This window comes from Zootermopsis nevadensis, unplaced genomic scaffold (assembly GCF_977971745.1).
Source record: "Zootermopsis nevadensis isolate Lab colony 2312 unplaced genomic scaffold, Znev_1.0 Znev_ptg000016l, whole genome shotgun sequence".
Taxonomy (NCBI): domain Eukaryota; kingdom Metazoa; phylum Arthropoda; class Insecta; order Blattodea; family Termopsidae; genus Zootermopsis; species Zootermopsis nevadensis.
This window is the reverse complement of record NW_028259148.1, coordinates 8,354,743-8,380,656: the sequence shown is the minus strand read 5'-3', so window position 1 is coordinate 8,380,656 and position 25,914 is coordinate 8,354,743. Positions and strand designations below refer to the sequence as shown.

At 36.3% G+C, this 25,914-nt stretch overlaps 2 protein-coding genes across 13 annotated transcripts in view; both read left to right on the top strand.

Annotated features, from left to right (window-relative positions):
- unc-5 (netrin receptor unc-5) overlaps window positions 1-16,934 on the top strand; it is a 530,640-nt gene extending 513,706 nt beyond the window's left edge. For 10 of the 11 annotated variants that reach the window (XM_087349613.1, XM_087349610.1, XM_087349612.1 and 7 more), the window contains 9 exons: window positions 2,861-3,220; window positions 4,213-4,467; window positions 4,880-5,046; window positions 5,520-5,768; window positions 6,462-6,608; window positions 7,937-8,128; window positions 8,704-8,816; window positions 9,748-9,849; window positions 10,880-16,934. In XM_087349613.1, coding sequence (XP_087205739.1) covers window positions 2,861-3,220; window positions 4,213-4,467; window positions 4,880-5,046; window positions 5,520-5,768; window positions 6,462-6,608; window positions 7,937-8,128; window positions 8,704-8,816; window positions 9,748-9,849; window positions 10,880-11,051 — 1,757 coding nt within the window. In that variant the 3' untranslated portion in view covers window positions 11,052-16,934. The remainder of the gene's footprint in view (window positions 1-2,860; window positions 3,221-4,212; window positions 4,468-4,879; window positions 5,047-5,519; window positions 5,769-6,461; window positions 6,609-7,936; window positions 8,129-8,703; window positions 8,817-9,747; window positions 9,850-10,879) is intronic. The other variant, XM_087349615.1, reaches the window with a different exon arrangement.
- An 816-nt stretch (window positions 16,935-17,750) lies between these two features.
- Window positions 17,751-25,873, top strand: kri (uracil phosphoribosyltransferase krishah). 2 transcript variants are annotated; one of them, XM_022058059.2, is made up of 7 exons: window positions 17,751-18,000; window positions 18,084-18,126; window positions 18,972-19,121; window positions 19,256-19,400; window positions 20,619-20,749; window positions 21,690-21,748; window positions 22,008-25,873. In XM_022058059.2, exons 1-6 carry the CDS (start codon window positions 17,858-17,860, stop codon window positions 21,726-21,728), a joined length of 651 nt encoding a protein of 216 aa, XP_021913751.1. In that variant the 5' UTR covers window positions 17,751-17,857; the 3' UTR covers window positions 21,729-21,748; window positions 22,008-25,873. The 2 variants fall into 2 exon arrangements, with proteins under 2 accessions (XP_021913751.1, XP_021913750.1); XM_022058058.2 differs by lacking the exon at window positions 21,690-21,748 and having other exon boundaries at window positions 17,753-18,000.
- Window positions 25,874-25,914: the final 41 nt, after the last annotated feature.

The following is a 25,914-nucleotide window of genomic DNA, read 5'->3' as shown; positions in this document are numbered from 1 at the left end:
TTCTTTAGATGTATCGTTTTGCGTTCACGCATTTCGTTTTACAGAAAAGTCGCTGAAGAAATGTGGATGAGAATTGTACGTTTTAAAGAGTCGGGTCCCCCCCCCACTCCCCACCCCCCGAAAGAGTGCTATAGTTTTGTGTCTGTATCTTTAGATTACAGTACTGAACTCCTAACTTCATGGTGCAATGTGCTTGTTAGAAAGTTTGGAAGAAAGAAAACTTTTCTAGAACCCAAAGGTTCATTATCTTGTCCAGAACAGGCGGTCACAAACTAACATTCATTCAGTTTAAACTTTTCATCAATTTTTCCTCTCCGTAACGTCCATTATAATATTATCGTCTGTCTACACGTTAGTCTCTTCAAACGATCTGTTGCATTGAGGATTTCAGATTAACATTTTCTCTGCATTTACCACCTCTCCCATGCGTGCTACATGTTCGCAAAATATTTTTGTCCAGTGAGTAAAGTGGCAGCTGCGTAGGGTCTTCCGATTTTAGGGGCCCTCACATTTTGTGCTGATATCAAACTGTAAGTTACGTGTCCAGGGCCCACCATTGTCTTAAAGCAACTCTGCATGTCCAGTGTCCTATTTCTCTCTCCCTCTGGTCTAAATATTATCCTTTGAACTTCGTTCTCAAACAACCTCAAACTGTTTTCATCCTATAAAGTGAGAGACCAAGTTGAAAACCCATGCAAAATAACATAAAATTTTGGTTCTGTATATTTGTGGTCACGTAAAGATGAAAGACTCTGAGCTGACGTCATGAATATAATTCTGGTTTGTTAAACTATGTGGTAGTAATTTGAACCTAAGGGAAGGAGTTTACTACGGCCTACGGACAAACCACTCTGGTTTCTGTCAACAGTTAAAAGTTGTCAACGGGCCCTTTAAAAGCCACAGGAATCGTTCTGTTAATTTGTACTTTGCGGTCGGTGAACCTCGTAGTGTTTAATCCAAAACTGAGGTGCTCTAATTATACAAAGAGCATAGTTTGAAGCAAGAACCTTTTTAACCTAGCCCTCCTGTACAGAATTCCCTTAAAACTATTCAGGTATTTCGTATTTATTTATTTACGACCAGATTTGGATCCCCAACAGAGGCAGAGGATTTTTCATCTGCCCTCTGCATCCAGGCCGGTCCTGGGGTCCACGCAGCCTCCTATCCAATGGGTACCGGGGTCCTTTCGCGGGAGTAAGGCTTGGTCGGGGCATGATGCTTTATTTTTTAATTATAATAATAAATATTGTATACCAAGCTAATAGCGCCATTATAGTTAGTTATATTAAGCTACAGACCGAAAGAGAACATGGTGAACTGCTCAGTAAATGTTTTATTGACATCCATATTTCGGTTACGTCATGTAGTAATCATTGATCTCTGTTGATTTATCAGTTATCAAATAAGGGGGCGGATAGAGGAAAAACTCTGGGCCATATATTTATCATAATTAGTCAGTTGTGCGTATGAGACGAACGGTAAAGGAATATCTAGTTTCAGTCTTTGGTCGAAAAAAAGACACTGTATCCCGTGGGTCTGCAACTGCTACACTGTGTCTTGTAAAATCACGTGTGACCCGCGTTTCCCGGATGCTGTCACTTCCCTTTGTGTAATTTATCTTTGTCGGTATGCGTTCTTTTTTTTAAAAAAAGGACGCCTGCACATTTTCACAAAGCCGTATACTAGGAAAGGCCATTTACTGTTAAATCTATTTTGTTTTATTGGCAGGCTGTTCACGTTGTCTGATGAAAGCAATGCCCTGTGGACGAAATGTCGCGTGACTTGGCATGCCCGGCCCTCATCTAACAAATGACGCCTGACGTCTGTCTCGCTTAATTGTCTCGATCCTTTGATTTGGTGTGCCGGTACTTAGTCTGATGCTGCCTGTTTCTTATAAATCTTCATTATCAGTTCACGTTTCGATCGAATCAATATTGGCTATCTGTGACTTTTGTTATGACGGTGATTAATCTTCGAAGTCCATAATAAAGAAATGTTATCTGTTGGGGTGCAAATTGCTTCTCAGAACGAGGTAGACGCTCGTTAGAAGCGCCCGGAGGAACGGGAAACACGTAATAGAAATAAAATGTAATTACAATGCAAATTATGAAATTCGTTTGTACTTGTATCGTTGCGAAGGGAAGTGACGGCGACTACCCGCGTAATTATCAGTCAATCGAGGAAGGCTCTAGAAATGGAAGAATAGTTTCTGATTTTTCGTTTTAGGCTTATGAGATTATCCTAACCACTTAATTTTTACATTTTTGGACACGCACGAACTTGTAAGACGGGGTAGACACTAATATGCCGAATGCAGGGTCCTGAAACCATATTTGGAAATATAAACATGAAACGTTTGCTGCAATTATATTTTCGTAAGATGTAAGACAGCAAAATGGTGGTTAACAAAATTTCGCTTTTAGTGTGACAGCGATTATTTGAAATAGTGAATCTAGGTATCTCAAACTGGAAATCGAGATATACCACACACATACCTACAAATTCCATATGCAGTACACGTTATAAGTCTACGGTTACAACCATGGCGACGGCGCGACAATTTGAGGTTATAGCCAACAAATTTCTAACATATTTGCAATTTCAAACAATAAAATGCTTCTGACTAGAAAGGAATTTGATCGTGTGACCATAAGCACATAGGCTCATGATACCAACTCATGAAATAAATTGCATCATTTTATTGTTGAATTATAAATTTGCGTTAAGTCAGTATCACACTAACAACATGGCGTTCGTAGGCGTGGAAGTCTTGCATTAGTAATGCAGACAAAAGAGTTCTGCGCCGAACTCCTTGGCGTACGTTGCCATCAGTCACTTATAATGATTATGTTGTCTGCAGAATATCAACCCGAGTACTTTCCAGAACAGGACAAGAAGAATCTGTCCTTGCAGCATCCCTCACAGCAGCCGGACTTAACACAGACAGTGGTGGGGGTGTCAGTGGCCCCCTGTTACGAGTATCCGTACTCGGACCCCCCGAACAGCAAGAATGGACTATCACGCTCCTGCAGTGAGCACCACTACGATGTCCCACACTTGAACAGTCCCCCTGGGGACCCTCCTACATCGCCCTCGACGTATAGCCATTCAATGGACAGTAGCAGTTGCCCTGTCACTGCCACTCCACCTGTAGAGACATCTAGCGAGAAACCCCTTAATTCGGACTCCAGCCATAGCATCAGCAGCTTCTGCTCGTCATGTAAGTGAGAGAAATGACCTGCCATCTGTTGGAAGTAGAAAAAGTTTGCATAAAAGCTACTACAGGTAACTCTGGTTTTATGAACGTTCGATTTACGAACATTCCCTATAACGAACGTCACAATTCATTCAAAATTTCTTAAAGTCGCCAATAGGTAGAGTTCCTTATAAAACGAAATGCCAAACGTATAGTGATCATAATTGTAAGATATAAGAAAATAAACTTATTTATTACAATAATTATCAGAAAATTATTATATGATAATTATACTGAACTGTTCTTGGTTAATAAAACTAATCTAGCCAGTAAAAAGACGTTAGTTTACTTCCCACGCCGCGTAGAATGTTTTCTCGTGGGAAAGAAATCGGTGATTCCTCCTGTTATAATATAATAGGACCATCACTTCCATGCGATGTGTAGTACATGGTTTTAATGCTTTAAAATGGCTGCTAACGTTACGATACGTTTCGTGAACGCTCAGGAATGCAAGATACACATAACGAACAAAAACATATAACAAACGTCTTGGAGCGGAACTCGTTCGTAAAATGAGAGTTGCCTGTATTTGTAATGGTTTGTTTCCAGAAGTTAAGCAAAACTAACCTAACCCTTCTAAAGCTATACATAAGCATGATGGAGCCCTGTGACACCAAAATGCACTCTGGAATGTGGTATATTGGAGGACCCAAACCATGTTTTATATTTTATTACTTCTCTCTTGTATCTTCTCAGTAAAACATTTTCAGTTTCGTATAGGGGTCTAGAGATCTCCCTTGAAGGATCATTAAAATTTCTCATGAAGGAGCCAAAACTTGCATAACCTGTAGCAGCAAAATTTGTGAACAGGATGATAGCAGGTAATAAGAATGTAACACGTTATTTATGTAGACTGCAAATGTACTGCAGATATTTTTTTTCCCTTCGGTTAGTGTGATGAATGCTGAAAAATAAAATAAAAATCATATTTCTAAATTTTGAAATTATTTTTGCAGCAGCCTCCAGACCCGATTCAACTTACGACATCGCGGCCCAGTCCACTACGCCAACATCTCCTCCATCATCTGCCATTGTCGGTGTAGATCCAGAATGCATTGCGTCTGCAACAGTAACGTCAGCTGGAGCGAGGCTCAGCATACTGGAGTCTGGCATCTCACTCAGTGTGCCTGAAGGTGCTCTGGTAAGAGGTCAGAGAGAGGACGCGTTTGTCGCTGTTCTCCGGGAAGACAGACATAGACCAAAACTTTCAGGTTAGTATCCTCAGTCTTGGATAAGAATTGCAGTAGTTCATGGATGCCCCAGTACTGACAGTCTCACTACCTTGTACTTGTCTCAAATAGGAACGACTATTTACAAATTAAGAATTTAACTCTTTGTAGCTTTGTATTTAAGCCAGCACATTTAGATGTTTAAATTAATAGAATGCAAATGATAGATTTATAGCTGAATATTTCTGTCTTCTGGGTTGTTGCGCTGTGTAGTCTGTGCACCAACGTTTCAGAGGTCATACTGCCTCCGTCATCAGGGCGATGAATGGTAAACATCTACCATACTACACAGCACAACAACCCAGAAGACAGAAATCTTCATACTCACTGCTGTGAAAACCTCAAATCTTACACAGATTTATAGCTGTTTTTTGCCTTGATTTTACATTGGCAGATCGTCAGACACAACTAAGTCCTGTGGTGATTTGTGGGCCAGCGAATATAACATTCAAGAAACCAGTGATTGTGAATTTCCATCACTGTGCAAGTCTTAAGCATGGACATTGGAGTGTTTCTGTTTGGTGCAGTTACTCGCAGCCAGAAGAATCTCCGGTGTGGCAGGTCAGTGTAGTTGTCAAACTGAAAGAAGTTACAAGCAACAGTAAACTGCAAAATGGTAAGAAAATTCCCTAATATAATGTCATAGATCACTGTCGTATAATCTTTCTGTCTTACGAAAATTAATACATACTTCAACGAAGCCTTAATTTGACAGTTTATCGATGTAGACACAAGGTTATGTTGAGGGATACCAGTGTTCTGGGGGTCTTCGTGTTGTTACTATCCAGAAGACCAACATCGACATCTTCAATAAAATCTTCTCGGGCTATCAGCTGCGTCAGTCCGCTGAGGACAAGGACAGAGATGGACCTCGAAACGTTGGTCTTTTCATGTTTTAATCACTTGACGCGGCTGATAGCCCGAGAAGATTTTATTGTACATAGTCGCCGTGAAAGCTCAAGATCATACATTGACATCTTCATTTTGTGAGTACCTAAAATTTAATCAAGTGTCTGTAATGTTTAACATTGCAGAAAGTCGTGACACTGGGTGAGGAGACAATCAACACGCCAGTATTTACGCAGTTGGACCATGGTCAAGTGTATCTGGTGACTGATCAGCTCACTCGGTTTGTACTAGTTGGGGAATCGGCAGGAAGTTGCAACAAGGCTGTGAAGACACTGAGACTAGCAGTATTTGCACCATCACCGATACTCCACCCACAATCACTTGATTATAATGTTCGCGTCTACACATTAGAGGACAATATGGCGGCCCTTGAGGTAACAGAAACATACATGGCATAGTGTGATACAGTATTGCTGTTTGTTCACCATATAAATTACAAGAATATGTAACTTTGTTATTCTGTTATCATCTTTTTCTTTCTTGACATAATCAGACAGAGCTATAAATTCATCAGGCTACTCATGTCTGAACTGTTTTGTCCAAGAGATATGTTCTACAGTTACATTTTTTAATACATCATGAAATATTAACATTTCAGTAAATTTTTGAATATATTACTGAAAGTCTAATACATGTACTGTGACAGATTTACTGTGTTACACCAAAGTAAAACTGTATTTTGAAATTTTGTCACGTCTGTAGCTTTTATTTGCAGATATCCAAAATAGATTTTGACTATGAAGATATTAGGGAAGATAAAAACTTTGTTGTAAGATGAACTAAACACTGAAAATATATTATATGGTTATGATGATGTGTAGCAACCTAATTCTGAAGGTTTGTGACGATGTTGCGTTGTTGAAGCAAACTATTTTCTGGACATTATCCATCATCCAAAATTAAATAAAACACGACATTTTGGAGATAGGAATCTATCTCCGTCTTCACGTAAAACCTACTCTGTTGGGCCAAATCGATATAACTAGTCCGGAGATAGGGACTAGCTCTTTGTGAGCCATTTAACCGCTTTGTTTTACTGTATTAGGCATATATTTGGTTTAATATAGGGAGTGCTGCAAATGGAGAAAAAGTTGGGAGGTTGTCTAATGGATAAACCAAAGACCATGTTATTCCAAGATGGTGGTGCTAGTTTATGCCTCAGTATGGAAGATATTGGTCCAGGATGGAAAAGCAAGCCCCAGGCTGACTATCAGGTCTGTGTGCATGCAGTACAGGTAACAAATTAGTAATTTGAATAATAATTTGATTCATAAATTGAGGTTATGTTGATGATCTTCCCATTATTTATGTTATATTCATATAAATACTAGCCAACTTTTCAAAAGTTGTGTATTCAGATGATTAGGAAACATCCATTAGTATTTTGTCAGTCAGTCAATCAGTCATTGGAATGCAAAAGAGGATAAGACATTTTAATTGTGTCATAATATTATGATTATGAGAAGGTTTTGAATTTCATATTGTTGAAGTATTCTGTTTGTGTTCAGTTTGATTTAATTGAAGTAACAGTGATAACTTTCAGACTATACGTAATGATTTTGGCTGTCATTTTACTTGGGAGCCAAATGTCCATTAGAATCTCATGTGAATTTATTGGCCCTTACTTCCTGAATCTCTCTGGTGGTAATAATGTGAAATTTTACCTGATTTGTGCCTCTTCCCATGTTCCAATTACATGCAATGAAGTTCAAAACTGTAAGCTACATATAAAGGAAATGTGTTTTCAATTTTAAAAACTGTGCATGTTCATATATTTCTACAAATTATATCTTAAAACAAGAAAATGGAGGAGGGGTCACATTCCCGCAGTTTGTCTTCCTGTTGGAATTCAGTAATTGAGGTTAGGTCTGAATTCACAGGATATAACTCTCTTCCAAATCCTTGATAATGGTTAGTATATTCTTGATATAGTTATGAATATATCACTGTTATAAAAGTCAAAGGATAATATTTCATTTATTCGCTGAAAGATTAAAACTTCTGTGTTTTTAGATTAGGTACAGTCCAGCTATCATGTGTCACAGTAGCGTACCACTACATAGTTAATCCTGGAGTTATAGTATAGCCAGTAGCCTCATGCCGAGGGCTGTTAAATTCCTTATAGTTGTTAACTATGGTTTAAAACAAGAGGTATACAAACACATGTGGTGTGGTAATGAGAACAAATTTTGTCCTGTCTCTCACTGAATTTTAAGTTGCAGCTGTGCTACTGGCTTCACATGTGGAATTCATCCATTTTGTATGTTAAAATTCTTTACATAAAAATATATATAAAGTACCTCTTCCATTTTGTTGTTTTTAAGTACCAGAATCTCTATATCCAAACAAACACTAACTGTGACTGTCAGTTCATATTAATATTTCCACTGCTTAAATAACATTCTAGCTCATGGCTGCTCACTACACCGTATGAATGTTCTGGGCAGGTGTAAAATGCATAAAACAGAAAACCAGAACACGAACTTTGCAGCTCTTTTGAATCACAGTAAAAAATGTGTTTTTGGTATTCCTTGTTGTCTAGGAAATCCCATTCCATCACATCTGGAGCTCGTCACACAATCATCTGCACTGCTCCTTCACATTGGAGCGCACTGACAGACTTGTTCATACAGTGGCCTTCAGAATACTGGCGTGCCAGAAGGGAAGCCACACACACCGCCAGATGTTCAGAATTAACACTGATCTACAGAACTCTTCTCCTAACATAACTGTGGTTTGTATCAGGGATATATGTAGCATATATTGTAGATCAATACTTTTCATTTTAACACAAATTTAACTTTTAGCGTATAATTTAAAAATGGGGTACGTTGTCCTGCAAGACAGTTAAGGATTGAAGAGAATTTGTGGTTCCCACAGCATTGCAGGTCTTGTGGGTAGTAACACCGTGTGGACATTTAGGTAGATATCTTGTTTTGAAGGAACATATTGCTTCCACCTTTAGGGCTGAAGTGAGGGGGAAGGAACGTGGTTAGTTTATACAAGGTTAGGAAAATGACTAGGCTAATGGGAATTGGTCAGTGAGTATTGGGGGATGAGGAGGAAATGTCCAGATGAGCAGGGAGTCACCTTGGAGGAAATCAGTAAGGAGGTGTAGATCTGGAAGGAGAAAGATGAAGAAGCAGCCTTTTAAGGGGCCAGAAAGGGTGGAATGAAGATAAAGTTGGGCAGTTTCTTAAGATAGACTCTAAGCCATGGAGTTAATTAATGACCAAATTTAAGCTTGGAAGAAAGCACATGTGTAGAGTACTGCAGAGATTGCCTTAAAAGTTACATTTTTATTAACAGGTTCCAAGTAGCCCGGCTCTGTCACGCCCGCCACGGGCACTCACAGTGACGACTAGCAGTGGCTGCAGTTCAATGGTTACCACGTTGGATCAAACTACATCCTCACCTTTCAGGTAACTGACCATGCAGTGTACTTGAAACTAAATCTACAGTTTTTCTTTACAACTTTTGTAAATTATTTGTAATGAAATAGAAGGTGAATTTCTGTTGACCATGTATTTACTTTCTCATTTATTTAATATAAAAGAAAGTACTGCAGTCATATAAAATGTATTTAAGTGAAATCTGTTATATTGATAAATGTTTATGTGATGCATTTATTATGCAGAATATTTTGAAACAAAGGGACGTTTCATTATCATTGCTTTCCAGTTTAGCTTTAGAATATGCCGTCGGGAAAGTCTACAAAAGCAAAGAGGGATTGGGACTCTATGGGACATCAGTTTCTGGTACAAGCTGATGATGTTGGTTTATTGGGTGCAAACATTATTGTCATGAAAAATACACTGAAGCTCCACTTGATACGAGTAAGTAAGTTGGTCTGGAAGTAAACACAGAGAAAATTAAGTATATATTCATGTGTCATCTCCAGAATGTAGGAATGTATCAAGGTAGCCAAAATCCTCTGAAAATGTGGTAATAACATTAGCACTCGATTTTTTTTTTTTTTTTAAAAAAAAGAAAAAGAAATTCAGAGGCAGCTGGATTTTAGGAATGCTTGCTGCAATGCAGTATGCATTATTTATTTATTTAGTGTTCTGTCTGACGACAGGTCCATTCTTCTGCCCAAAAAGAGTATGCCAGTTTTCCCTATTCTCAGCTTCTCGTTTTAATTCCTGAAACAACATGATAAATGCATACCAAATTTAAGTTGAATAGCCAGAAGGGATAGACCACTCAGAAAGTTGAGGCATAATTTGGCTTATTCTATTAAAATGGATCCATGGACCTGCAGTTGGATATGTCGTGTCCAGAAGAAAGTCATAGTTGTGTTAAGCTGTAAAACTGTTGGTTTTTAGTGATTTTCTCCTCTACCTTCTCCAGATTCCAACATTCACTTCGGAAACAGCTATGCATGTGCTTGGATCCTCCTAATGCCCGGGGTAATGACTGGAGAATGCTTGCGCAGAGCCTCAATGTTGACAGGTGAGTAAGTGAAATCAGAATACATTTCCTCAGGTATTTCACACTTAAGATGGACTCCCTAACAATTACACACATTTATGAAACAAAACTTTATAATGACTTGCTTTAATGTTAATCTGTCAAAAAGGTAAACTATTTCCTGGGACACTGTATTTAATAGTTAGCTGATGGAACTTTGTTGTCCTGTTACATCACAATATATTATTAAAGGCATGTATGTACAAGTACAGAATCTTGTATGTCTAAAATGTATCCATACGCTTCATAGAATGTTGAGAGATTCATTTCTAATTGAATCGTCCACTTTAATGGGTTGTTTACTTACTTATATCCTGACCTTCAGGGAAGGTGGTGAAAAACTTTAGACTTTTATTGTTCTGTCCAAGTAACCATTCATTGTTTAATTAAATGTCAAAATCAGATGGAAATATGTAAAGTCACTTCATAACCCATTTTATAAATTCCAAACCCCCTTCTCCCTTCTGAGGTTATTTTGGGACTGGGATACTTGGACGCCCGGTTCTTCAAGTGCCTGTGCACTGCAGGTCCCAACTTTTCGTCGGGTTGATCTATAGACATTCGGTAGGACTCCTTGGATGGGGGATCGGCCCGTCGCAAGGCCTCTACCTGTACACAGGACAGCACAACACGGAAAGACGCGGACAAACATTTATGCCTTGAGTGGGATTCAAACCCACGGTCCCAGTGACCAAGAGGCACAAGGCCCACGCCTCAGACCGCGCGGCCACTGCAACCCCCCTATTTTGGGACATTTGTATTAAAAAAAAGTACATTATGGAAATTTTATCATTTTTGTGTATGTGTATAGGACAGTCCTCAGAAATGTGATCTGGTATGACAGCCTGAATTTGGCATCAACACACACTCCAACTTTAGTAGATTGTGATATAAAGTCTATAGAACAATGTTTCCAGTCTTAGCCCAAGTACACGGCCATTTTTTTTAAGTTCCTTTTGCCTGACTTTGTATTACTGTTGGTTCTGTATTTGGAAACTGTCATATCTGCCAGGTACATCAACTACTTCGCAACAAAGGGCAGCCCAACGGAACACATTTTAGATCTGTGGGAGGCAAGGCACAGAGATGCCACAGCTGTTACAGACCTCCTCAACATCTTGAGGGTGATGGGGCGTTCTGATGCTGCATTGCTACTAGAGAAGGAGATGGGCCCCTGGATATAACAAGACCCCATGCAAATCAGTGGACCAATTCTTAATCCTTGTGTACATATGCATTTAGAGACAAAGCAGGTTTTAGATAGACTGTTTCAAAAATGTTGAACTGTGGACTTATGTGACTTTAAGAAATAGCATAGTATAATACTACCATGTACTAGTTTGTTGGAGATGACGATGATATATGGCGATACTAGGCAAAAGTTGTGATGCTACATGAACCCCAGAAATGTGACTAGTTTTTTTCTTTGCCTGTGATTGTAGGAGTGTTACAGGTTACTGAACTAAGGGTTATGAGTCTGCGTGCGTTAGGTTCAGACTTTAATGTTTTGTAGGATAATATAAGGACTAAGTGACAACACGTTCAGTGCTCATTATGAAAATTCAGATGTGGTGCTAACTCTGTCTTACTGTACAAAACAAAGAATTTGCCTTACTTAGACGGTACTGGCAAATATACTGTACTAAAAATTGTTGTAATTTGTCTGCGAAACTGCAGTTTCCATTACAGGTATGCTTAATATTCAAGAAGGATACGTTCCTGAGATATCGTGAATCAGGACGTGGACTCTGATAAATATATATTTGTACTTTTTAATGAATGATGTATTCTGTCTTTTCACAGCTTCCACTTAAAAAGTTAACATCTTTTGTTTTTCTTTTGGGAGTTATGCATGCAGGGAAAATATAAAAATGAAGATTCCAAAATTCACTGCTACAGCCCACAAGATATGAACTCAGGCAGGTTATGATACATTGTGTGTGTGTGTGTGGGTTGCATGTGGAGTAACTGTGCAAAGCATATGAAGATGCAACACAGGAATATTTTCAAAGAAAGTGAGTGGTAACGTACTTTTGGGAGCTCAGCCACGCATATGCCATTCTGGGTACTCATACTGGTTTTATGGTTGTTATAATTGAAATTTATTACCTGGAATCTCTAGTTTAAAATAATGGCTTTAAGATGGTGAAACTTTGAGTTTCTATACACCCATTTGAAAATTTTACATTTATGTTTGTAAAGTGATGTGGTTGTATAACAGTAGAAATCATTTACAGTTATGGAGGCCAAATGAGACTGCATTGCTGCTTTGTTCAGAGAGAGACGCTGGAACTTATATGCTACAAGCCATATTTATTCTCATGTCTTATATACAGATTTTACCAGGCATTTATTCCATTGACTGTATTTAGAAAGGCTGTAATTTTACTATGTGAACAGTGAATTTTTCTATTATTTATGTCACTACTAATTCTCAACAGTCAGTCTAAATTTTCATTTTATTTATTTATTTACGGGTTGATTCAATGACACTGTTTCTGACTGTTATTTCAAATGATAAGATGATTAATAAACTTTGAATTGGAAAGAATATATAAGGAAATGTCCATGCCATAATTTAAGGTACTGTTTCAAAATCTGCCTGGATTTATTTGGGGAGAGTGTGGAAGGAAGCTGTTGTGGACTAATTTTAAGGTATAAGGTATTTGTCTTAAAGGACTGGAGAAGAACCGTAAAAGGGCTGAGTCAGGATAGCTGGTTTTCAAGCCATGAATTGATCCTCATACTTCCCAAATATGAAGCAGACTGCTATCAGAAGCAACAAATCTAGAACTTGAATACAATGAAAATAAAATTTACCCATTTACAGCAGATGCTCAGAATACTGTCTGTTGTTCAACACACATTCCTGGAGCCTCGTGTTTTTGAGAAATACTTCATTTTGGATATTTCCTTCGAACCACTGCTATGTATGGTACGTGGTAGGTTTGTCGATGTGAAGTCTTCCCAGTAATTCTGTCATGTAAATTTTCTTGCAACATATATTTTTTAACTTATACTTTTATGGAATGTCAGTTGGAAAATTTCAGAATTCCTGTTTGACTAAATATGCCCAATATTGTTGACCCAGCTGTGACAGCTGTTATCAACCAAAGTTACCAATATTTTCTCCGAAAAACATTCTCTCTACTATAATCTTGTGTTGATTTAGTTTTTTTAATGATATAAATATAATTTCAGAAACTGTTATAATTCTACCAATAATTTTTGAATAATGGTTAAAATAAAAACTGACAGATAAATCTTTCTTATGAAGATTTCTGTCTTCTGGGTTGTTGCGCTGTGTAGTCTGGTCGATGTTAACCAACGTTTCAGCGGCCATACTGCCTCCGTCATCAGGGTGATGAATATGCGCAACAACCCAGAAGACAGAAATCTTCATACTCACCACTGTGAAAACCTCAAATCTTACAAATCTTTCTTATAGCACCAACTTTCTCTGTCTTTATCTGTATGTTTTCAGCAGGCATTGTAGCGCTGTATATTAGTCGCACACAACTACAAAACACTTCAGAGTTTCCAAAAACAGTTTATGTAATGGTGCCTTAAATATTTGAATCAGACTTAAAAAGACTTTGTATTGGTACTTATTTTAACCATTAAATCCGGGAAAGTATAGTCACAGTGCATAAAACAAATTAGAATTTAATTACCATTTCCTCAGTGTGGCTTATTGCAGCAAATAAATGAACATACAATGTTTATCTTGTTAATTTCTGTTGTTTAAAACCACATTTTGATTAGGGTCTCCTGGTTTTGTGATACAGTGTTATGTTATCATTATTTCAGAGGAATTTATAACCCCCTATTACCCTACAAGACTACTGTATGCAAGAGTTAAGTAAGTCCGTACGGCATATGCAGCCTTGGAAGTCGCAGTTTGAAAAATGTTATGTTTTGTTCGTATTTTATGTAAACTTTACTGAGAATGCTTTAAGACATTTGACTTTATAAAATAGTAATAAAAAACAAATAAATGAACGGTGGAGAACTGGAAAGCAACAAATGTGTGTGAGAAATATGTTTGTACTAAAGATCTGTGCTCTTCAGTCAGATATAGGGGGTTATTCATCTGCACACCATTTGTCTACCGGGCCACCGATGTTACAAGGATTTATTTAAATCTCTTATACAGTACATGATGTCAACACCTGCAGAGTTAAAATTTTCAGCATGATGTAAACCTCGCATCTCGTATAAAACGTGAATTTTTCTTAAGTTTAGATTTGTAATTTGCGATCCAATGATCATCTAAATTTTTATCATTTATATATATACACACACACATGAACTGAGAGAAATTGAAATTTTTTTCTCACTATACCTAATCTTATGTATAATATGAAGACCGACTTACATTGTCTATCTTGGCTTATATAACCTCCTCGACCATTAATTAGGTTACAATTAAATTTATTATGGAAAAATCTGCATACAAAATGTGGTCAGTTAGGACAATCAATTGTACTAACATTCCTGATTATTTAGTTCATTATTCATAAAATAAAAATATTTATTTAGTTCAATGGTATAGAGTTTAATGAGGAGATAGTTCATGTTCTATACGTCTTTTGCCAGAAAATTTGAGGATTGGCACCCATATGTAATGCTTTAGATATATTTCTTCCCAGCCTAGGGTATCTCTGCCCCCTCCCAGATTGAATGTTGTCAGATATTTGTTCAGACCTCCATATATTTAATTAATTCAAAATAAATGAACAACCTGGGTAATTTGAATGGCAAGGGGCAGTATAGTTGGATAACTGTGTGTGCCATAGGTTCTGATGTATTTTCAAAGGTGTTTAGTTTATGAACTTGGCATGATGGTTGCATGTCACATCTTACCAGTGTAAACACCAGTGGTGTCACATTTTGTTATTCGCGTTAGAAAAGTGCAACGCTTCTTTCGCTTATACTGTTCACTGCAGCACTTATAACTCCATATGACATTCAGATTACATATTATTTATAAACCTTTGTTATTCATCAACAAATAAAGGTTTTGTTAGGGCAAACCATGCCGTACTCCAGTGTCATCATGTTTTTGTCTTCCTGTTTTGTAACAGTATCAATATATCATAATAAATAGCAATTGAACAATTTTTTTCTACGTAATCTTCAGCAACGTGGTTGTCATTTGCTGCACTATACTACATTTTATATGCACCATTTCTTTCCAGTATTTCAGTTACTTTCCTGGGAAATGTGTTAGTCGCCTTTCTGATAATTTAGACCCAAGCAGAGCATTTAATTTTATAACTGTGTTAATTAATTTTGTGTGTATAGTTGTGTGCTGCAGAGATGTGTTTCATGAAATATAATATTGTGGTTTGAGATTTCATGCTCTCACCATGTCTAATATGAAGATGACAGTCTTGTATGTTGCATGGTGTAGTCTGGTAGAAATTGGCTGATGTTTCAGAGGTACTTGCTGCCATCATATCATCAGGGATATTGTAGTTGAGTGTGCTCCAGGTTTTATCATATTTCTACAAGTGCCTAGTAGAGGTGTCGAAAGAACATCATGTTATGAATCTACAAACTTGTCATGTTATTTGCTTATCACTTTAGCATGGGGAACAGTACTGTCCTATTTATATTATTTGTATAATAAATGTAGAAATCTTGAGATGGAGATGAATAAGGCATTGAGTATGTCTAAAACATTGGTCACTTCCTCTTATCAGACTACATGGCACAACATCCCAGAATACAATTATCTTCAAAAGTAATATTTTTACTTTATTTTTCATTGATATGTCTTTGTTACAAAGCATGTGGGAAACATATTCTAGCTTGTATGTATGTGCAAGCTGCAGAGATGTGTTTTCTGAAATTTAATATCATTTACTTTTTTTATTACATTACAAGGCATATATAATACATATTCTAGCTTGTATGTCTATTCTAAACCCACATACATTTATGAGCTGTGCAGTACACAATATCAAACATTGCATTCTTAAATAGCAAGTGATTACAGTGATGTAAATTTTATTTTTGTAGTTAACCAAATGGGACAAATAGGATGATGAATATTTATGTTGGATATCAGATGCAACCAGTTCTCATAATTTTTCTAAAATTAAGAAGTTATTTGATTGAGTACTTGACCGAATATAAAAGTGGTTTTGTTTGTCCCAAAAATGGCTCATAAAGTGAACTGTAAAAGGAGAGTACATGGAAGCTAACAGAAGGAAAGCTCTACACATGTAGTATACATTCTGGTGTGACGTGTAGTTGTGTATATATTTTCATAATAAGAACCAGTATAACAGTACTGCAGCATTACTGTAAACACTAAGCAGCTTAAACTGTTATTAATTTATATAAAAATTTCATAAACAAAAAAATAAATTTAAATTGCTTTTGTCACTTGTTAGATTGTTGCACATTTAGACTTTCTTTTTGTTTGTAATGAATAAACATAAACTATTTAGGCCAAATTTTGTGTTATTTTATATGATAATGTAATAAAAAAGTCAATTATAGAATCTGTAGTTATATAAATGAGTAGATTATTATTAAAGGTGTTTGTACAGAATTTCTACATCAGAAACAAAATATTTTGAATGTAAAGTATGTAATGTTTGTGTAACAGGAGAATCAACAAAGTCTCATGTTTGTACTAATGATATGTAATAGCAACATTAAACACCCAAAATGAGTAAATACAATTATAATATTGTATATAAAATGTTGAGTTATCTATTGGTGTATTGAAGGAATAAGAAAGCCAGAGATATCTAGTTACTTGCTGATTCTGGGCCTAAGATCCTGACATTTCAGCATGTTCATAGCCATGATTATTGCTTTTGCTATCACACACCTATTTAATATAAGTTTTCAGTGGTAGGAATTATAATTTTATATTGGCTAGACTTGTTAACAATTAGTGAGAAGGAATTACTATAAACAACTGAACATTTTGGGAAACATTTTATACAGTAATACTTTTGCAAATTAATTTGTGGTTATGTTAGGTTGTGGCATGTCCCCCATTGTTATACGTGCCATTGATTGGAATAAAAGTGCTGAGATTCTAACATTTTGTATATTATTATACCTTTACGTCTGAATTAAAATAATGATATCAAGGACAATGAAAGTTTTTAGTGAAACACTTTTTATATGCTGTGTGAGACTTAAAACTTTCCTTGTACATGAAGGTTATAAAATCTTTTCAGGTGACCAGTCACATCATTGCTGAGTCATTGTTTCAGAGACTGGCTGTCTCCACCTCAGGGTTATTGTAAGAAATGACAAAAATTATCATATGTACTTATGTGTGTATGGGTCAGTCAGTTGGTTCAGTCCGTCAGTGAGTCAGTCAGCTAGGCTTCCAGACGTCCACCAACCCAGGTATCAATCTGTAAGTCTATCCACCCATTCTTTCAATAAGCTGTGTGCCATCTGCAGAGAGAACTCGAATTTTACTATGACGCGCCAGTTCTCTTATCTTTTCGATGTTTCTATCCGGGTTATAGGATACCCAAGGAGGTAAACGGGTTCGCGGGCCCATTAGTTTATACCTTCCCAACAGATAGCAAGGCAATTCACTTATCATCACATTAGTTCATGGCTTTGCCAACAGAGGGCAGAGCACATCACCTAGCTTTGAGATTTCGATGTTTCCATCCAGGTTACAGGATACCATGGAGGTAAACGGATCAGAAATTGTTCGCGGGCACATTAGTTTATACCTTCCCAACAGATGGCACGGCAATTCACTTATCTTTCCATTAGTTCATGCCTTCGCCAATACATGGCGCGGCAGTTCATTTATCGTTACATTACTTCATGCCCTCACTAATATATGGCGCAGCACTTCACTTATTTTACATTAGTTCTTCTCTTTGACAACAGAGGGCGAAGCAGGTAACCTAGCTTTGAGTTTTCGATATTTCTATCCGAGTTGTAAGATACCCAAGGTGGTGACGACAATTACATTCGTACGTAACCTCAAATAATGGGAAGTGCAGGTGATGTGCAAAATATGATTATGAAACTTTCAGATTCAAAACCTGATGGCGTTGAGGATTTTGGAGAAAATTTGAAGGTCCTGCCAACTAATGATCAGATCAAAGAACTACAGACAATTCTTCGTGACAGGTAACGATGTAAAATCACGTGTATACCTTGAATATACTTAATTTCCTTGCACATCTGTTGTACCGTTCATCTTTCTGTTTCAGGAACACAACAAGAAGTGACTTCAAATTCTATGCTGACCGGTTGGTAAGTGGATGCAGGCTTTCTGTAGTACATCTGTAAAATGGAAAAAACGTTGGGCAGTAAGACGATTTTTTGTGAAAAGTTAATTGTAAAGGTTTGCCACTAAGAGGTAAACAACATTAAATTTTGAAGATATCTGTCTTCTGGGCTGTTGCACCGTGTAGTCTGGTAGAAGTTTACCAACGTTTCGGAGGTCCTTGCTGCCTCCATAATCAGGGCGATACTACTAAATTTAAATTTATTCAACCGAGAAGTCTACACAGTGTTGTAACATGGAAGATTCACACCGACGTCTTCATTGCCATGACAACACATGTTCTCATACAAAATATAATGCAATGTGGATAACAAATAAAATATGTATTATGTAAGACTTGAGGTTCTCACAGCGGTGAGTATGAAGATTTCCGTCTTCTGGGTTGTTGCGCTGTGTAATCTGGTTGATGTTAACCAACGTTTCAGAGGTCATACTGTCTCCGTCATCATCGCCCTGATGATGAAGGCAGTATGACCTCTGAAACGTTGGTTAACATCGACCAGACTACACAGCGCAACAACCTAGAAGACGGAAATCTTCAAAATATTTCTGTTAGCTAATTGTGAAGATACGAGTCCATGGCTAACGATATATTCTGTGAATATTTTGTTTACATTGCTGATTATTCATCTTATGGGTTTCAAACACAACTTCTTAGAGAATTTTCGTAGTACCTCTTTTCATCATTTACTGTGGAATGTGGTTGAGGATAATTTTATTGGACATTGAATGTGGAACCAGCTGGAGATTTTGTCCTTTCCTGTTCAATAACATTAAATAATGCAACTCATAATGAATGTTTAATTTTCAGATTCGCCTGGTAATAGAAGAAAGCTTAAACCAGCTTCCATTTTCAAAATGCGTTGTTACAACACCAACAGGGGCAAATTACCAAGGCCTAAAATACCAGAAGGGCAACTGTGGAGTAAGCATAGTAAGAAGTGGCGAAGCAATGGAACAGGTACAATGAACGTGTACATTAATTTTAACTTGAATAGCATGCCAACTGTTGTAGACTGCAGCTCTCATAACAACTTCCTGTGTGCTTAAAGGAAGTCAGAAAGAAATTTAGTCTGTAAACTTGTTTCTTTTCAGGGTTTACGCGATTGCTGCCGCTCAATCCGTATTGGCAAGATCCTTGTTGAATCTGATGCAGATACCCATGAGGCTAGGGTAGTGTATGCACGATTTCCAGAGGATATTTCTAGTAGAAAAGTGTTACTCATGTACCCAATAATGAGTAAGTAGACACTGCAGTAAGACACAATGTGTTTACTCTTCTCTTCTTTCATATGAGCAGCATTTTTCCTCTTGATTTAATTGCAGTAGCCAAAAGGCACCAGTGGAAGTTTTCTTGTTTGATCTTTCTGTAGTAAAGTAAAGCTGTCCCACTATGCTCCATGTAGGCGCTTGGGGGGAGAGGATGTATAGCTCCTGCTCATTCTTGACCTCAGCACTAGATAGGGTTGAGTGGTCAGCGTCATGCCCCAGACACGCTTTACCCCCGAGAAAGGACCCAAGAACCCCGGTACCCATTGGAAAGGAGGTTGAGTGGACCCCAGACCCAGTCTGGACATAGGGGTTAGAGGAAAAATTCTCTGCCTCCGTCGGGGATCAAACCCCATGCATCCGGTCCATAGCCAGTCACTATACTGACTGAGTTACACTGGCTGTAGTAATTTCCTTGTTATATTAGTCATATGTTGCATTAAAAATTCCTGTCATGTGTTTTTGATATATATAAAATAAAGACTGTATTACAGTTGCTGAGGTTTGACAAGAAATTACTGTTAACTGTAAAAAGTGAAGCTGTCCAGTTACACGCCATGGAGGCGCTTGGAGGGGAGGAAATTTTGATGTGAATGGTCAGTGTTATGCTCCAATTATTGGTTGTGCAGTACCAAAATATGAGCCGGGATAGCTCAGTCAGTATAGTGACTAGCTACGGGCTGGACGACCAGGGTTCGATCCCCGACGGGCGGAGGATTTTTCCTCTAGCCTCTGCGTCCAGACCGGCTCTGGGGCCCACCCAGCCTCCTCTACAATGGATACCGGGGTCCTTTCCCGGGGGTAAAGCCGGCCAGGGTGTGATGCCGACCACTCACCCCCATCTAGTGCCGAGGTCAAGAAAGAGAGGAGCTGTACCTCCACTCACCCCATGACACGTAGCGGAAGAAACTTTACTTTACTTTACTTGGAGTACCAAAATAGTGTTGTAACCATGTGTGACTGGCTCATATTTTGTTGTATGGATACAGTACTACTTAGAACCTAGAAAAGTATACATTCGAAACATTGAAAATTAATTGTACCAGTTACAGCAGTGGACGTCATCTCTGTTGTTCTACACACACACACATTCTTGACACTTTCATAAATATTCGCTGAAGTGCTTGGAAAAATTCCTCACTGTTATATAACACAAATTCATTTTAACATTTCATTGTTTCGTCTACAGGCACTGGGAATACGGTGATCAAGGCTGTTGCTGTGTTGAAAGAGCATAATGTAGCTGAGGAAAATATTATCTTATCTAACCTGTTCTGTACACCGTTTGCAGCTAAGTCGATTATGGCAGCTTTCCCACAGGTATATGATTATTGTTTTTATGAGCAAAGATTAGCATAATTGTAGTGGAACTTCTTGCAGTTTGGAGGTTATGTTATAGTAATGAACTGTTTATGACATTTGTTAGTCTGAACACTTTTATAATCTTTTTGGGTGGAATACAGTGATACATATATTAAGAAGCATGATTTAATTTTGCTTCAGGTTTTGTGGAAAGTCGTAGGTACCTAGGTAACAAAGCATTAAATGCTTTTCTTCTATAAAGAGTTGTATAAATATAATAGTATTTATGAAAGTGTCATAGTATATTTATCGTATATTTTTTCTGAGTACCACTGTAGATATTAGACAGTAAAAGTAGAAAGCGAAGTTACAGTTCGTTTTCCAATCTGTGCCAACGTTATTGGGCTGCGTATTTCTTCATAACTTATTAGGACAGAAACTAATGTAGATGGCTAATATGTAATAATTGTTTCTATGTGTGTCAGTAAATTAAAAGCATCACATTCTTCACCTGATCTAACACTCTGACATTCCAAAAAACCTGTACTTCTTAAACATTTTTCATGACTTCATATGTGATGTAATCATAATTTCAACCATTCACATTACAGGAATTGTTCTGAATTAGTGAGAATGTATTTAAATAAAAAGTTCTTTTGATATTTTCCATCATCTAGTAAAATAATAAAATAGAAAGGATGTTTCGGAGATGGGGCTCTATTCCCATCTTCAGGTACCTACTCTGTTGGGCCTAATAGATAGAGCTAATCTCTATTGGGCCCAACAGAGTAGGTACCTGAAGACGGGGATAGAGCCCCATTTCCGAAAAGTCATTTCAATTCTATTATTTTACTAGACGATTGAAAATATCCAAAGAACTTTTTACTTAAATAACTCACCATTATCACAAACTTTTAGATTTGATATAGTGAGAATGTACATACGATCTTATTTTCAGATGTCTGTTCATTTACAATGGTCTGTGTCTGTTGGATAGTTTACCAGCAAAAAAATATGGTAGGAACATTTGGTTTATCTCTTTTCAAGATCACATAGTAAAATTGCTGAAATCTTGAATTTTTTGAAATTTTATGATGATATCAAACTGCTTTTTGTACAGTGAATGGTTTATAAAAAATTAAGGTTGTGAGAACGAACTTTTTCATACCTAAATTTCAGAAGATATTATTTACCCTTGATATTCAGACAGTTTCCAGTATACATTGTGACAGAGAGGTTTGCTAACTTGTAAACAATGGTTTTCTATTTTTTTCAGATGCAAATTCTTTCTTCAGAAGTTCATCATGTTGCTCCTAATCATTTTGGACAGAAATATTTTGGCACAGATTAAGATTCCTGGTATTCCATATATAGAAATGAAGACTTATTTCTTATGTCTTATCAGTTAATACAGCTAATTACTTTTGACATATATTTTGTACAGATTGAAAAGACTTCATTTTCTGTACAGAATTATGAAGACGTGTTTCTCACATTGTTAGAAACTATAATATTTTCTTCTTGACATTTATTTTTAGAACATATTGAACTTTAGTTTCTGTTCAAAAAATATGCAGACATTTCTTATATTCTTAGAAAATAGAATATGCATCTCAATCTTAAGTTCAAAATAATAGCACTATGGAATATCTTAGTGTTTGGAAGCTTCTTCGTTCTTATGTCACGTATAACTGGAGATAATATTAAGAACATTCATATCGGAAGTGAACATCATTCAGTAACCAACTCCACACTGAGTATGATACAGAATTTAATAATTTTCGATTACTGTTTTTCTACATAATTTATTTGGTACTGAATGGATGTTGTATATAGAAATGATATGTCTTGTGTTATGGCACTATCTGTAGTTTTGTTTATCATAAAAATTAATTAGGTTAAATGGCATTGATACACTGCTTCCATTACAAGTTGTGTATGTCAGATTCTTTTTAAATTTAGATTCTGCACATTTATTTATATGGTTTCCAAATTCTAAAGTATCAAAGTTGGCACAAGAGTATGTAATTTTAAGACATTCGTTTTCTATTACAAACTTCACAATACCATCCTGTTTTGATGCTTACAGAATGTTGGTTGGTATTGGATTTTGCTTTATTTCTATGTAACATTTTATTTATTGTTAGAATGAATCTAAGACAGGGTGTTAATTTGATACTTCCAATTGAGAGCACTAGTACTGGTATATAATTTTATATTTTTCAGTCATAAAGATCATTCGTGGACTTCATTCAGTACCATTTTAGGCAGTGACATTAAAATAAAACAAAATTTTAAGTTTGCAGAATACTGCTTGGCGCTGAATGGAGTGCAGGTGAATTACATGTCTTGCGTTCTGTCACAGCTTCATATTATTAAAAATTTATATTTGTAAGATTGCACAGAAGTGTTATGTTGTGAATTGGAGGTTAAATGTTCGTTAGTTCTGTCTTCACACAATACATAAGTATTCCTTCTTCAGGTCTGAATGTAACACTTTTTTTTAACATGTCTCAGACTGATCAGCCTATCTTCAGTTGTTTATTTTTCATTTCAAACACTGTGCTTTGTTGGAATTGCTGGGTACCTTTGTATCTGGCCAGGTTTTTATCCCTCCCCTGAATGAAGGTTAAGAAATTAAAATGTGATATTGGTTTTCCTATAATTTTCTTGAAGAATGTTCCCCTACTGGACATGGGTCATTTAGTTATGTTCGTGTTAAATTTCTTTAACACTCAAAGAAAGAATACTCATGTGTTATGTAAATGCACAATTAACATTTATATCTGTGATGTTGTCTTGCATAACTGCATGTGTCGCATTTTCCACCAGTGCATTATTTTGATCAATACTGGTAAAGAACTGAAATATCAGAGTGGTAATAAGTATTAATATATTCAACAAGCATAAATTTATAATAATTTTTGTAGGTTAAATACAAACTTTCTGTTGTGCCAAATAATATCTGCAGTAACAAATAATAATGTCATTGCACTCATAACAACAAATACAATAATAATTACAATAACATCAACATAAATGTAAGTTATGTACTGTATGTGCAAGAACAGTTATGTTAATATGGAATTACTTAATAGGTAATGTGTGTAAAGGCAAAAAATTAATTCTCAAATGCTAGGTGTACATTTATCTAGCATTCTAATGCAAAAGAAAAAATATTTAATTGCAAATGACAGAATTTGGACACTACTTCATATAGAGTGCCTAGATGATACAGTTTATGCACAGGTGATTCTTCAGTAGCGTATGAATATACAAAAGTAGGGAGTTGGTAAAAGACCGACTTACGCAAGTTCTCAAAATTGTTTGTTGTGTTCTGTATTTTCTGTTCCCATTTCTTAAATCTGGGTAATCGAGAGTTGTCTAACTTTGAATTTTCATAAATTTCCCCACTCTTTGGTCCAAAAGAAATTTTAAGTCTGGGTTCCGTCTGTTCTGTGTAACTTCCATTACTTTCACTTTTATGAATGATATTCGTTCTTACACACATTGTTATAAATGCTCGTATATTTTTCTGCGTACTGTTATAAGCAATACTGTTATCCCTGTGATTCAAACTTGAAGGGATTAGTAGACTAAACATTAATGTTTAATGTTTAACTCTCCAAATGTATTTATATCTGTGCTTGCCCTCTGCGTCTATAGCTGGATGTATTTTCCCTCAAACAAATTTTTGAACAGTACTGAAATTGTAGCACACTAGTGCCCCATATTTTTAATTAAAGTGTTAATTTGCAAACATGCTTCTCAACTTATTCAGTTTTGTGTGACGTGTAAGAACATATATTTGATGCTAGAACAAATCTGTGATAGATACAATATCTGTAGCATCATATACTTTGGTTTGAAGCTATTCATATTTTGTGGAACACTATAAGTTTATCAGATTTTCAGTCAAAACTGTGTTCACTCTTGAATGTATATTTTTGATTATTGATTGACATGTCAGATAATAATCCCCCACAGAAATAATCAAAATTTGTTTTCATCCCCCCCCCGCCAAGAAGCTTCAGTGCAGTACAGAGGATATAATTTTTGAAACATAAAAACAGCTGTTTGGTATTTGAACTCATTAGGTACAATATAGTGAGGATTTTTGTTCTTCAAATTTTTCAGTATTTTGTCAAACCAGGCATGAATATGAAAGGACAGACACGTTAAATGAATGCAGTGTAGCATAAACACTTTGTCGTACTATATGAATTGTAGCATAAAATCTATCATGTGAATTGCCAACAACTTTTGTCCCCAGTAATCAAAACTTATAATGGTTGGATGTGTATTTGTCTTTTGTAAAAAAACAGAGGAAATATAAGATCTGTAGTATTCAGGTAAATTGTAGTGAGGGTGCAAGACATATGAAAGCAAAGTTTCTATAAGTCTCCATTTTTTTAGCGACAGGTAAAAAAGGGAGAATAAAAATACGCAGGTAGCATATTGTATGCTGGAAGTTCCCATCTGTTTGTTATTCTTGTGTTTACCATGTGAGGTACTTGTTTACTTGACACCACGTGTGTTACTTATTTATGTTTTATTTAGCAATATGCTGTGAATATAATTTATTATGTTATACAAGTGATGTACATTACAAGTTTTTCAGAATTGGACAGTTTATAAAATTATCTGTCTGCAGAGACAGTATGTGATATGTAAAACACTTGGAAAAAGTGTAGAGAAAGAGTTACATTATGTTGAAATATTTCAGTACATAAGACATTAATTAATTTCTGTTCACTACATTCAAATACTGTGTATGATATTTAGGTTTTACTTCATAATTAGGGCCTGACAAACTCACTTGCCTGCTTATTCATGATGAGTGAAAAGCTGTGCTGATAAGTGAAGAAATCTTTAAAAAAAATTATATTCTCTCCTGACTTTTGGTTGGTTGGTTGGTTTGTTTTTGTTTTTTATTAATGTTGCTTTATTTGTGATTGACTTGAATATGAGTATCTTTTTTAGATGACAATGAACTGCTTGAACATCAGGATGTAGGTAAAATATTAGAATGAAATTCAGTTTGCCTGTTGGTTTCATTCATTCACATGTGTATGATCCATTGCTTTGTATCCACAGTTACATAACTCTAAGTAAATATTTTTTGCTGGATGATAATGTAAATTTTTTTGTTTGATTTCTGTGGAAGCTCATCCTATTAAACT

Bases quoted from the DNA above. Each gene is read 5' to 3' on its own strand.
- kri (XM_022058058.2), top strand. From the start codon at position 17,858: ATGGGAAGTGCAGGTGATGTGCAAAATATGATTATGAAACTTTCAGAT. The intron at 18,001-18,083 runs GTAACGATGTAA...TTTCTGTTTCAG, and splicing joins CAGACAATTCTTCGTGACAG to GAACACAACAAGAAGTGACT. The intron at 20,750-22,007 runs GTATATGATTAT...TATTTTTTTCAG, and splicing joins TTATGGCAGCTTTCCCACAG to ATGCAAATTCTTTCTTCAGA.